Consider the following 14,227-nt stretch of genomic DNA (forward strand, 5'->3'; position numbering starts at 1 on the left):
TGCATCCCCAGTGCTCTGAGAGGCTTCACTCTCCAGTCCCATCCCAGAGCTGTGAGCAGGTGACACCCTGAGGGTTGTCCCCAGAGAAGTTGCAGAGGTTCCTCTCAACCTCACTATCCCTTCAGGTTGACTTCCCCACCCCCAGATACCCCACACGAGATGAGCAGAGTTTGTCTCCATCCCTCCCTTTTCCCAAAAGACTTTCCCCCAGAAGCAGGCCATAGACACAATCAGCTCTCCTCTTCACTCCTCATGGGGGCCAGTGCTCTCTGTTCAGTGTGGTGGGGTCCACTGCTGGTCCTTGTGGCCTCCCCTTGTCTCGGACAGGGAGCAGTTCCTTCCCGTGTATGGATTTTCTGGTGCCTCCTCAGGTACTTCTTCAGCCGGTAGCGCTTCCCACAGACCCCACACTTGTAGGCCCCACCTCGAGAGTGGAGGAGCTGGTGTTTAATCAAGTTGCGCTTCTGGGGGAAGCATTTCCCACACTTGGTGCACTTGCAGGGTCCCATGCGGACGTGGATTGTTTGGTGGCGGAAGAGGTTGGCCTTCTGGTTGAAGGTCTTCTCACACTCAGGGCACTGGTAGGGCTCCTCCTTGGTGTGAATCCTCTGATGTCGGACCAGATTTGATCGCTGGGTGAAGCTCTTCCCGCACTCGGTGCATTTGAAGGGCTCGCTCACATGGACCCGCTGGTGGCGGATCAGCTTGCGGTTCATGCGGAAGGTCTCCCCGCACTCGCTGCACTTGTATGGCCCCTCGCTCGTGTGAATCTTCCTGTGTCTGGTCAGGTTTGATTTCTGATTGAAACTCTTCCCGCACTCAGGACAGGGGAATATCCGTTCACCCTTGAGAGGTCCTTTTGCTGAGGGATCTTTCTTGGGCATGGATCTCTCCCAGTTGTCCAGCATCCCCTCTTTGGTGGGCCAATAGCACTTCTTCTGCTTCCTCGTTGGGCTTTGGTTCTTCTGGTGGCTGGTCTCCACACCAGGTTCTTCTTTAATTTGTATCCTCTGCATAGCACTGAGGTTTGGCTTCTGCCCATAAGGCATCCCAAACTCAATGTTTTCCTGTGGTTCTTCCTTCACATGGAGTACATGGTTAATGGCTATGGGCTCTTCCCATTCATGCTGCCCATCAGCATCTTCTTCCTTTTTAATCTGTCTCCCCTGTAAAGCCATCAGTGGGATCTTTGGATCAAAGAGCTTTCCATAGTCCAGGTTTTCTGGTGGTTCTTCCTTGATGTAAAGTTTCTGGCAGGCTATTGCAGTAATATTTGCTATGTCATCAGTGGGTAGTTCTGGTTCCTCCTTCACCTGGATTTTCCAAGGAGGACTTTTTGGATTAGGTGGGTTTCTAGGTATGCTATATCCCTGGGATACATCTCCTTCATGGGACATATTCTCCAACATATTCTCCTCTGACCTGAAGGCAAAATCAGGCTCCTCTTTAACCTGGATGACCTGGAGAGACACACCACTGATATGTCCCTCAAGCGGCTTTTGCTTAGCATGGTTCCTCTGGTGAACATTGAAGTACCGCTTGGTGCTCAAGCTCTTCCCGCACTCAGTACATATGAAAGGCCCCCCACGAAGGTGAATCTTCTGGTGGGCCAGCAGCGTGGCACTTTGCCCAAAGCACCTACTGCAGTCGGGACATTTGAAGGGCTTCTCCCTCTTGTGGATCTCCTTATGGGCCGTGAGGGTTCCCTTCTTCACAAAGCTCTTCCCACATTCGGTGCAGGCAAATGGCCGTTTCTCCCTGTGGGTCCTCATGTGGATGTTGAAGTAGATCTTTGTGCTCAAGCTCTTACCGCAGCGGGCACAGACATAGGGACCACCCTTGGTGTGTGTCTTCTGGTGGGCGGCCAGACATATCTCCAGGCGGAAGCAGCGCCCGCACTCCCCGCAGCAGAAGGGCCTCTCTCCTGTGTGGATGCTCTGGTGGGTTGTGAGGTGTCCCCGGGTGGTGAAGCGCCTCCCGCACTCCCCACAAGTGAAAAGCTCCTCTGTCGTATGGATCCGCTGGTGTCTTTTCAGGTTCCCCTTCTTGGTGAAGGATTTGCCGCACTCCTGACACGGGTGTGTCTTTACCACCATGCGTTTAACCAAGTCCTTCACGGCAGCAGCACCCTGCACCGAGTGGTGCATGATGAGGCTGCCAAGCAGCCAACAGGTACAAAAAAGCCACAGCGTTACGAGGATGGACTGTCTGGGAAGATATAAAAACCATCAGGACACGCACATCAAGGCGTACTTTAATGGATGCACTTTATTCCCCGTAAGGGAAAGGGTGCTGCTGCTGGACGCCAGCTCTGGGCCAACAAGGAGTGTGTGGTCTTCCTCATTTCTCAGCCTCCTTGCACCTCAGTTTGCAGACACAATGTTTGTAACTCCATATCTTGCCTCCTCTCATCTCCTGAAGAGGATTCCCTGGCATTCCTGGAGACCCAGATCACTGGACTGAAAAAATAAATGGAAAATTATTAAGTCATTATTTCTTCTCCACCTGCTGTGTGCTCCTTGTAAACACAACGCGTGGCACCTTGGCTGCTCCATGGGGGACTGAACCTGAGTCCTGTGAAGCCACAGACTCATCTGGGCTCCAGCAGACAGAGCAGGAACAGGTTAATTTCCCCTGGTGATGGGGGGACCTGTGATGCATTTGCATTGAAGTTCTGGCTCTACTATTGCCACACTAGTGATTTACTCCCAGAATAGTCCTCTGTCCTTTGACCAAGTAGATTTATAAGTAAATAAGTTAACTGATTAAATGCACTTTGCAGTAATTGTTGTAATTAGACCCACTTTTTATGAGTGACTGTGCAGCAACAAAAATCCCCCAATGTATTAAAAAAAAACAAACTTGCAAAACTCGGTTGCTCTGCTTTGTCCTGGGTGACCTCCATGCACAGGGGACGACACATCTGTGGTGTCCTCGGTAGGCAGCTGGAGAAGTGACACATGGCAATTTTAAGTGACTTTGTCCCTTTCGAGAAGGTTCAATTGACAGTAGGGTCTGGGTCCTATGTATTTTTGTTAGGAAAAAACAATAATCAGGGCCAACAGAGATGCAAGCAAAATCTCTCAAAACTCTGAACCGCACCAGGGAAAAGAGCCAGAAAGACTGAAGGGAGGAAGACGGTGGTGCTGGAGATGACTGTCAGTGAGAGTATAGGTGGCTGGGAAGGCTTCTAATAATGGTACTGATGGCTGAAGGTGGGGGGCTGCCAAAATCACCAGTTATAGGACAAGCTGCCAGCAAGGGCATGGGTTGTCAGTGAAGTCTGTCCCTGCAGGTCTGGATCACTGGGAAGGCTGTGGATGAGAAGATAAGCCCCTGGATAGCCTGTCATCGAGGTGTAGGGGACTGGGGAGAGCGGTTGCCATGGATGAGAGGACAAGTGATGGGAGATTTGGAGTATAAACATCCTAAAACAAGTGCGACGCAGTTTACAGCTACGTGCTCCTCAGAGGAGAGAGGTCAGAGTGGTAAGTGAAGTGAGCAGATTTCAGAGGACAGTTAAAATGGGGAAAGTTATTTCAGATTTGGTCACACTGCTTGTGTTCTCCCTTCAGCTGACCCATCTGGATTCCCACTGATTCTGGCAAGAGTCACTACTGAAGCACAACCGTGGGTTGTAAAATACTGTTGGGTGGTAAAATAACAGTTGGGTGGTGAAATACTGGTCCCGGTTTCCCAGAGGGGTGGTGGATGAACCATCCCTGGAGACATCCCAGGCCAGGCTGGATGGGGCTCTGAGCAACCTGAGCTGGTGAAGATGTCCCTGCTCATGGCAGGGGTGGCACTGGATGACCCTTAAAGGTCCCTTCCAACCCAAACCATTCTATGATTCCATGAACAGTGCTCCTGTCCAAGTTGAATTCTCCATATTGGTACAGAGGAATCCCAGGAAAACAAAAATAAAACCCCAAACCCAATTACCTGCTTAGTTATACTGAGCCATGAGAGACAAAACACACCCTTGGAACAGGACCTAAGTCTAAGGTTTGCTAGTGGAGAGGAGACTCCAGGGGTCCACACCCCCTCCCGAGGTAGGGGAGCAGCTGTGTGACACCTACAATTGGTTTTAATTCAGCAGACCAAGCCTAAGCATCAGCAGGCTGGAAAAAGGATTCAGAAAAGTTTAACAGTGTATTTTTACCGAGGAAGGTCATCAGCCTCCCACCACCGAGGTCCCTCCTGCTGGGTCTGATGCTGAGGGGCTGCAGGTGTCCGTGGCCTCTCTCCTCGCCACGGATGCTCCTGCTGATGCCTTAGAGGAGACAACGCACCAGCAGCAGCATTTCATTTGCCTCTGGGTTTTGCCAACAGCAACAAATCCCTGAATTCAGACCAGGGTAAAAGAAGAAATTCCTACCTACTTTCTTCGTTTATTATTATTATTTTTTAAATTAATTTTCAGTATCCAGATCCTACAGATCCAAATCCTGCCTTTACTTGCAGTTGTGCTATCCCCGGTTTCTGGCTTTGAATCAAGGGCAGAAACAGACCCCAGGGAATCGCTTCATCTTTTTTTTTCCTGTTTTTGGGCTACCCGGACAAATCAAGGGCGTTTGGCCGAAAGCATCTTACCTGAGCTGGCCATCAACCTCTGGCTGGCATTTCTCTCCTCCAGGGCATTCCCAATGGCACAGCAGTGTTTGCGACTGGGCTGCAAGTTGTGTTGCAGCCGCAGCTGGGCTGACCTAAAGGAAGTCTGTGGCCAGAGCAGTGAGAGCTACCGGAGGAAGGGTGAAGAGAGACAAAGACAAAGAGCAAAGGTTGAAGGAGCAAGGGGAGGACAGGGGAGATGCTCTCGACTCGCGATGCTGAGACGGATTTTCACGCCACCACCAAGGTGTTAGCGGGAGCTCGGGGAGGGAGAGCAGAGGAATTTCTCCATGATGTGCTTTTCTTCTGCACCGCTATATTGGTGGGAAGCTGGAAGGGTCCCAAGCTCGCATTGCCTTCTGGGAATTGTAGTTTTCCCCCAGCATCTCTGGTCCCCCATCCTGCACTGGCAGCCAGAGGGTCAGGATCAGGCCATTTCTCTCCCGGCTCCAGCTGAGACTATTTGTCTTTTGCCCCGTCCCCCCCATTTTTTTTTTTAATTGTTGTTTTTGTGGGAAGGAAAACATCCCACAGTGCTGAGAGCATCCTTCCTCCCTCCCAGGCTGATTGTCTGGGACTTGCTCCAGGAAGCATCAGGAGAGGAAAGATGCATTTCAAGGAGTACTTCTGTATTCATAGCAGTTGCAACCCCCCAGGGGGGAGGCAGCAACTGAGGCTGGTTCCTAGTTACCAGCAAAGGATCCCTTTTAATGCTCAGTGAAAGCACAAAAGGAGCGTGCAGATATGACAAAGCTGGACACTCAGGCATATGGACTTGATTTAGTAGAGTGATGAGGACCACCTGGGAGAGGCTGAGCCTCAGCAGGACCTCACAGGAAGTGCCCAGCCCTTCCTGGATCTGCCCTGCACAATGAGGCTTAGAGACTCAGCAGGAAGCTTTAGCCCAGGATGCTTCTCTGGGAGGGTTTTAGGTGCACATGCATGACAGAAGGCTGCAAACATGTTATTCTCCTTCTCTTTGCTTCAGGGAAACTGAGGCAGGAGATGGTGAGGTGCCTGGCTCAGACCACCCAAGGAAGTTCAAGGTTACAGGGTCCCTGCAGTTCAGATCTAGTCTACACATTGCATATGCCTTGGAACAAGTCTGCTGATGTACTTCCTACCCCAGTATAAACCAGCAGTATGAGACTGGACACATGGTGTGAACTGTGGGGTTGTCACATGCAGAGACAGGAGCTGGACTCCATGATCCTTGTGAGTTCCCTCCAACTCAGGACATTCTATGGTTCTATGATTCTGTGCTGCTACATGTGTACCAGTCCAGTGAAGGAAGAAGCCATACAAATCCAACCATCCTTATACCAGTACAGGCACAGCGGAATATATACAGACCTCATTCAGTTTGCCCCACTGAAGATGTCGATGCATGGAAGTGCCGCAGCAGGTCCCAGTGAGAGCGGAGAGACCATGATGGTAGGGTAAGCCACAGCAGACTTCAGTTATGGTGAAACGAGTTTCATCTTGTGCAGGACTGCTTAGGAAACATGTCCTCCTTTTCCATCCTTCCCACTTCTACACCTTCCCACAAATCCTGCCTTTCCCTGGGACCCAGCAGTTGGGATGCTGCACAAATCCTGCCTTTCCCTGGGACCCAGCAGTTGGGATGCTGCCAGCGAGCGGCTCCATCAGCTGGGCCCATCTTGGTGTGCGGCACCATGGAGGGAGACAAGGGTGAGTCAGGACATGGATGAGGGGCTCACCTGGAGCAGCTGGGGGGACCATTTGTGTGACTCCTTTGCTGCCAGAGAGATCGGGAGGAAGGGGCCGGGATTACCCTGTTGCAGCTGGGTTGGTGTCCATTTGTCTATCAAGGCACAATTTACCTTATTCTAAAGTGGATGCCTCTAGTAGGGCAGATGACATATGTCATCAGAGCTCCTCTTCCACTGACATCCACGTTTTCCCAGGTGAGTCCCCCCACATCTCATGGTCTTCTTCAAACAGACCAAACCTGCTGTCCCCTCAGGCTTATACAAAGCCCCAAAGTCCAAGAAGAGATTGAACATGCCTTGGTATGACCCATAAGTTTCGCTCATGTGGTCAAAAATACACTCAGAATGCCTCATGGTCATCTCCAAAAGGGCTTCATAGACAAAACTGTAAGGGCAGTGTTAGGCTAGGTCCAAAAATTCCTCTTCCTAAGCCCAGTTTGGAAGTGGTGACCTCTCAGTCTGCAGTCTCTGCTTTCCTGGGGAAACCCAACTGGGAAGTGAAAAAAGAAGTATCAAGAGCTGCAGCGACTCTACCTCTACAACATACCACTAGATGCCAGTGAAAGCTCTTCCCAGGCTGCTTCCACTTGGAAAATCCCACGCTTTTGGCAATCTGATTTGTTTCATTGTATTTTTCAAAAGGTAATTCTTCATTTTTGATTTAATAAGGTCTCTTTGCAACTCGGAATTTGGGTAATATGTATAAATATATATGCAAATTTATCTCCTCTCTGTTTCACTCTCTTTCTCAAATATATATATATTTGCCTTTGCTGTTATTTAGATGAGGACTTGTTCCCAGTGTCTCACCAGATGAGGATCTGACCCCCATGCTCCTTTCCTCATCCCCCTTCCTATCAAACACCCCAACTCTTCAAACTGTTCACCTACTAAATTCTGTAGCCACCACATCATTACCTGATGTCCTGACATGGTCAGTCACCCTGAGAAACATACAGGTGCTGGCATGGCCATGTCCAAGCCCCATCCTGCTCTGGGACATGTTTCCTGATATCAGGTGACCAAGAAGCAAGATATAGGTCCAGCTTACCCAGCTATGGGAATAATAACCTGGAAGAACAGACCTGCATGGAGCTGGGAGGGGACCATGGAGCAGAAGCAAGTCAATGCAGTAGTGCATAAAACCAGCTTGCATATGTTTGGTGTTTAGTGGGAAGGTGAAATGAATGAAACTTGGAGATGCTGCAGTCCTAGGAAAGGGTAAAACAAAAATAAAAATCCCACAGTCCTGTACACCAGCAAACTCTATGCTGCACTTCCCTGCTGTAAAGATCAGTATAGGACTTAAACAATCTCACATTTTAGGTTTTAGTGCCTGGATCTCTGCACTTCACAGAAATTAATCTGTCCTACGTTACCCACAGATGTTTGCGTGAGCGTCAAGCCTTCGACCAGCCTTCAGGCTTTGCACACACCTTGGTTAGTCAAGGTCCAAGTAGACTGGACTATCCCACAGGCTCTCTGTGTGAACTCAAAGCTCAGCAGCTACTCAGGGTGCAGGAGTGTGTGCGTTTGTGTGGCCTTTCGGTACTTAAAAGGAGTCAATGAGAAAGATGGGGACAGACTTTTTAGCAGGGCCTGGTGTGATAGGACAAGGGGTGAGGGTTTTAAACTAAAGGAGGGGAGATTCAAGCCAGACATGAGGAAGAAATCTTTTACCCTAAGGGTCGTGAAACACTGGCCCAGGTTTCCCAGAGAGGTGGTGGATGAACCATCCCTGGAGACATCCCAGGCCAGGCTGGACGGGGCTCTGAGCAACCTGAGCTGGTGAAGATGTCCCTGCTCATGGCAGAGGTGGCACTGGATGAGCTTTGGAGGCCCCTTCCAACCCAAACTATTCTATGTGTATCCTTCATGTGCTGGACACAACCCACCTCCCATGGCAGAGGACCACAAGGCTTAGGAACATCTCACCCTTTGGACAAGTTGTGTTTCAATGTTGTGTTCTCCTCCAGCACCCAGTGCACCTCTCACCCTCTGAAGTGCCAGATGCTCACTGACACTGAAGACAAGATGTTCTCCTTGATGGAGTAAAGGTCTGATCCAGTTTGGTAATTTCTGTGTTGTTTTTTTTCAGACAAATTGAACTCTGTGTTTGACCAGCCAACCGTATCTGTCAAGGCTACGTAGAAGCAGTGAGAACTAAATTTAAGCAGAGCTGTCATATGCTCCAGTGCCTGATTAATTATACAATGAAATAAAAATGGAATTTGGTAAAATAAAGGAGGAGGGGGAAATGAAATATTCACTCTGCTTTAGAAGGAAATATTGCTGCAGGTTTTATTAAAGATGCCACAGTTAATCACATCAGGAGGCTTGAGGGTGTGAGGTGGCTTGTTGTGCTGGGTACACACAATGCAGGAGGATGGGACAACGTGACAGGGAGAGATAAGGGAGCTGGCAGCCCAAACAGTTATTTGTTCAGGTGAGTCCATGATTATTCCTGAGATCTGCAAACATGATAGGAGCCAGCTACACTATGGATTATTTTTATTATTTCAGGAACCAACTCTTACAGCAAGGCAAATATGAAAAAATAGAATAAATAGTTTAAATGACAAGTAATTTTTCATGCTATTCTAACCTCCCTGCTTTTTTTTTAATTGTGTTTAAGCATCTGATTAGAAAGAAAAGCTTTTCTTTTTCCAGCCCACATCTCCTACAGCTTCATTGTGCAGGCCAAGCTCACGGCTTCCCATCCTGCTGCCATGAAAATAACTGCAGCGTCTGTGGCCACTTCCATACCCACTATGCTCATCTGATTACAGCTTGAAATTAAAATCGGTTTTAAGCACAAATGTGACCCCAAATCAGAAACCACTCCTTGCCCTGCTCACTGTGCCCCAATTGCTGTCAGGGTTGGGGGATCAAACATCTTCAGGGCTGCTACATGGTGAGAAGGAAACTGGGATGCTACAAGGACCGTGAGACTGAGCCCCACACCAGTCACCCTTTTATTCCCAGAGTCCCAATCTCTTCACCTTCTTTGCAACTTTCTTTCCCAAAATCACAAGTCCATCATAAGATAACCTTTTCAAAAAACTAGCAAGGTCTAAATGACCTGGCCAAGGTTGAACAGCACATCCGTAGCAGAGCAGAGAAGCATCTCAGAAGCTGGTGTGAGGCAGCACAGCTCTGCTGCTTAAACGAGCAGCCTAACACAACAGCTGCTATCCATAGCTCTTATTCTCCTGGCCTTGTTCTTCTTCCACAGATAAACCCCGTAGGTCATCCTTGTCCATAAACACATGCCATAAAGTTGTAGCTACTTGAGTAGTGAGTGCTACATGCCCTCTAATGTCTTTCTTTCCCCACATCCCACTGAGAGGGAACCAAGCACTCATGGTAGGTGTCTTCCAAGTCCAGATTATAAAAGCAGAGTCTGGGCTGTGCTGGTGCCTCAGTTTCCTTGTCTAGAGGGTAGTATGGGCAAACCAGCCGCGAAGAAGAAGCCTTTGCTTTCAAATACCTGCAGCAGAGCTCGGCTTCCTGGTAGCGAGAGGAGCTTATATTCAGTGGAGAAATTTCAAGGGAGTGATTCATCTGCTCTAATTTAGACATATGCCACAGGCTAAGATGAATCACACCTCAGGCCTGCCTGACTTGGTTTCTGCACGCTATGTAGGGAGTCTGGCTCTGGCACAGATGTGCAAATGTTGCCATGTAAATTCTGCTGTCTGCCACCTGCCCAAAGGACTGAACCCCGATGGACTGGCTCCCCTCTTTTCCTGACTCTTGCCTACCCTGCTTCTCTCTGGAATTCATCAGTGGAGACTAAAGGAAAGAGACAGGTGTGAATTTACCCACCAGGAGGTCAGGGATGTGCTATCTCTCCTCTGATGCTGCCCATGTCACAAGATGCAGGGCTTCAGGGAACCCCAGTGTACCCTGCTGCTTACAGCCCTGAGAGCTGTGAACAGCAGTGGGAGAGCTGCAATTAATAATAAACATGTAACTAAAGTCCCTCGGCTGCCTGGAGAGAGCTTGCTCTGCTGATCTTTCTCTTTCCTTGTCTTCTGGTTTAAAGGATCATAGTATCAAAGAGAATCATAGAACGGTTTGGGTTGGAAGAGATGTTGAAGATCATCTAGTTTCAACCCCCCTGCCATGGGCAGAGACATCTTCAACCAGATCAGGTTGCTCAGAGCCCCGTCCAGCCTGGTCTTGAACACTCCCAGGGATGGGGCATTCACAAATTCTCTGGGCAGCCCATTCCAGTGCCTCACCACCCTCATGGTGAAGAATTTCTTTCTTATATCTCATCTAAATGTACCCACTTTCCATTTAAACACATTACTCCTTGTCCCATCACTACATGCCCTTGTAAAGAGTCCCTCTCCAGTTCTCTTGTAGGTCCCCTTTAGGTACTGGAGGCTGCTATAAGGTCTCCCTGGAGCCTTCTCTTCTCTAGGCTGAACAATGCCAACATTCTCAGCCTGTCTTCACAGGAGAGGTTCTCCAGCCCTGTGACCATCTTCAGTTCCCTCCTCTGGACTCACTCCAACAGGTCCACATCCTTCTTATGCTGGGGACCCCAGACTGGATGTAGCACTGCAGGGGGATCTCACCAGAGCAGAGGGGCAGAATCACCTCCTTCCACCTGCTGGTCACACTTCTTGTGATGCAGCCCAAGATAAGATTGGCTTTCTGGGCTGCAAGTGCACATTTCAAGGTCAAGTTGAGCTTCTCATCAACCAACACCCACAAGTCTTTCTCCTCAGGGATGCTCTCAATCCATTCTCCGCCCAGCCTGTATTTGTGTTTGGGATTGCCCCAGCCCATGTACAGAATGGTTCTTCCCTCCTTGCACTAAAAATATATCCTACAAGAGGAGCACTACCTGGTCCCGTGAACCAAGCAAAATAGTAACTCCATACTGAAATGCTCTGTCTATGCTTAGAAAATGCCCTTTGGCACTGGGCAGTTATCTTCTTTCAGATGCAATTTGATTTCATCTCTCTGGTCCCGTCTAACACCCCTCCTCAGACTCACTCACTTCCTTTCACTTGAGAAAGGGTAATCAGGATTTCTCTCTATATAAACTCTACAAGACTTAATAAGGATAATAAAGTCATTTTTAGAGAGTAGCAATGCTCACATTTTCAAAGTGTTTTTATCTACAAAGGACCAACTAGCTGCTGAAGAGGACAATCCGAGCAAGATCTTTCTTAAGCTTTTTTGATTTCCTCAAAGACCCAGAGAATAGTTCACAAATTTACTTCTGAAAGTAAGTGAAAGGCCAGTGGAATTAAAGTTTTTGTCCCTTCAAGCCTAGCTGCTGTCATGGTTAGAATGTTCTTTTTGCTGACGCATTGAGAAAAGCCTTTGGATTCAAGACAAGCAGCCTTAAAAACCAGACTTGGAGATGAAGAAATGGGGTCTTGTGGAGTTATAGGAAGATGTGGAAGACAGTGCTTTAAGAAAAAATGTCTAGGAGCCCTCCTGCTCAAGGGCATTTAGGACCAGTTGCTCTCATGCTCCTAGTGATTCAGCCACCATCCTGAAAGGAGATTCCCAGACTATTATTTGTACTTCTGCATCCCCAAGGCTTCACATTGCTGCTGGTTAGCCACCATGGGAGACCCAGCAAGGAAGGCTCTTGGCTGTTTTTTATGAATATTTAGCATCTTGCCCAGGTGGGGAGTCATGGTAAAGTGCCCTTGTTTCCAGAGTGCAGGAGTTTGCAGCGTCAGCTTACAGTAGTCATGAAGATTTGTTGGGTGTCTGCTCAGGGGAGAAGAGATTTTCGACATTTAAGGGCTTGTTTTGTTTTCTTACACTTCTTTTAGAGGTGGAGAAGATGAGTGGCACCCTGATTCTTGTATTTTATTTGGTACTTCAAAGGAGAGGATGCTTTAAAGGTCAGAAAACTGGTCTGGCAATGAAAAAAGCCCAGTTTCCTTGTTAACTGCTCAGTCAGGATGGGCCATGACATGCTGTCAGGCAGCTGCAGCTCTGCACAGCATCAGAAACACCCTCCCTCATCTCTCATGCTCTCCTCATTTTCTTTGGAGCAAGCTAAATCCTTTATTGGAAGTAAAACTCTGAGCAAGCACTGGCTTTCAAAATTCACAAAATGCTGACATTCAACACCGATCCTTTGCAAAAGCAGAGTGGATGTGAAAACAACCTGACCAGCATTGTACTTGGAATGTATGATTTCATTCTCTACGCAATTAATTTGCAGCTCTTGAAATGAGCTTGTTTGCAGGCATCAGAGTAGGACAAGGGACTTCTTATCATCTTGCAACAACAACAGAAATACATGGTGGTTTTAGTACTAATCTGCAGTGTGAGGCCACACATCATTAGCCAAGGGTATGGATCAATGTTTAGTGTCCAACCAGCAGGTAGTGATAAGCAGAATGCACCAAGGGTCAGCACTAAGTCCCATATTGTCCAGCATGTTCATGATCTTCAGTTAAGAGGAGGAAGAGGCTGCCCAGTGAGGTGGTGCAGCACCCATCCCTGCAGATTTTCAAGATACAGCTGGACAGAGCCCTGAGCAACCTGCTCTGCCTTCACAGTTGAGCCTGCTGTGAGCAGGAGGTTGGGTTGTAGACCTCCCAAGATCCCTTCCAGGCTGAACTACTTTGCGATCCTAAGATCCTATGACCTCGATAATATTAGTTACTCTCAAAAAATCAGCAGGTGACACAAAATTAAGGGCCTGACAGAACTGTAACTTAGAGGGACCTTGGAAGCCCACAGAGAAGCTGAGGGACCTAAGTTTATCTAGCCAGGTGACATGAGGCTGACTAGTGCTCTCACAGATACCTGCAATTACTTGCAGGGAACACACAAAGGTGGTGTAGCCACACTCTTCTCAGCAATGGCAGATGATATAACCAATGGTGGTGATCATAAGTTGCAGTCTGTGAAAGGCAGGTGAGGCATCAAGAAAAAAACCTTTTCCTTAGAGAGGTGATGCACGAGAACATTTTCCCCATGCTTGAATCTGTTCTTTTGGACATGCCAGAGCATAGCAGTGTGATTCTCCAGAGGTGCGTGGTCATCTCTTCATGATAGCAAGTACCAAGGATATTTTTTCCCCATCATTGAAGAGAAGCCCCATAAAGCAGCAGAGCATCTCAGCACATCGTTGGTACCCGGGTCTGTTTCGTTTCCCTGGCAATCTGTTACTGGCCTGGGCTGAGATGGGAAATCAGAACAAAACCTGTTTTGCTACCTCTTCTTTAATTTGTTTCGTATGACGTATGTAGATTTATTTTATGTGTGTACATATAAAACCCTGGGATGTCCATGGTGATATCAAATTTGTTCTCCAGTAAAACTGACTGAAGTTCAACAGATGATAGTTTATTCCTGTACTTAAAGGGATTTCACAGAATCACAGACTGATTGAGGTTGGAAAGGACCTCTGGAGATCATCTGGTCCAAGCCCCTGTCAAGCAGGGCCACCTAGAGGTGGTTGTCCAAGCTCATGTCCAGATGACTTACAGGCTGCCCAGGGAGGTTGTGGAGTCTCCTTCTCTGGAGACATTCAAACCCGCCTGGACACCTTCCTGTGTAACCTCATCTGGGTGTTCCTGCTCCATGGGGGGATTGCACTGGATGAGCTTTCCAGGTCCCTTCCAACCCCTGACATTCTGTGATTCTGTAATTTCTACAGTTTTAAGTAAAAAAACAAAAAAAGCTATTGCAGTCTAAGAGTTGTCTCAGCTTTAAAATGGTGAGAATGGATGCTCTTCAGTCACTCCATTCTGGGCTACACAGAGGACTTCTCCAACTCCCTAACTGATAGAAATGTGTGATAACAAGTCTCATTTAATGTGAACCCAAGCACTCATCTCCTGCTCAGCGGATTGGGCTGAGTTAGTGTTTTGTGCTGCAGAACTGAA

General features: G+C 48.2%; 1 protein-coding gene across 1 annotated transcript; it reads right to left on the minus strand.

Annotated features, from left to right (window-relative positions):
• Positions 1 to 230: 230 nt before the first annotated feature.
• Positions 231 to 2,147, minus strand: LOC308053386 (uncharacterized protein; the record flags this gene model as incomplete). The annotated part of the gene is made up of 1 exon (XM_080364236.1): positions 231 to 2,147. One exon carries the CDS (start codon positions 2,145 to 2,147, stop codon positions 231 to 233), a length of 1,917 nt encoding a protein of 638 aa, XP_080220362.1.
• Between the last annotated feature and the right edge of the window lie 12,080 nt (positions 2,148 to 14,227).

The sequence above is a fragment of the Nesoenas mayeri genome (genome assembly GCF_963082525.1).
Source record: "Nesoenas mayeri genome assembly, chromosome: 2".
In the NCBI taxonomy this organism is placed as follows: Eukaryota; Metazoa; Chordata; class Aves; order Columbiformes; family Columbidae; genus Nesoenas; species Nesoenas mayeri.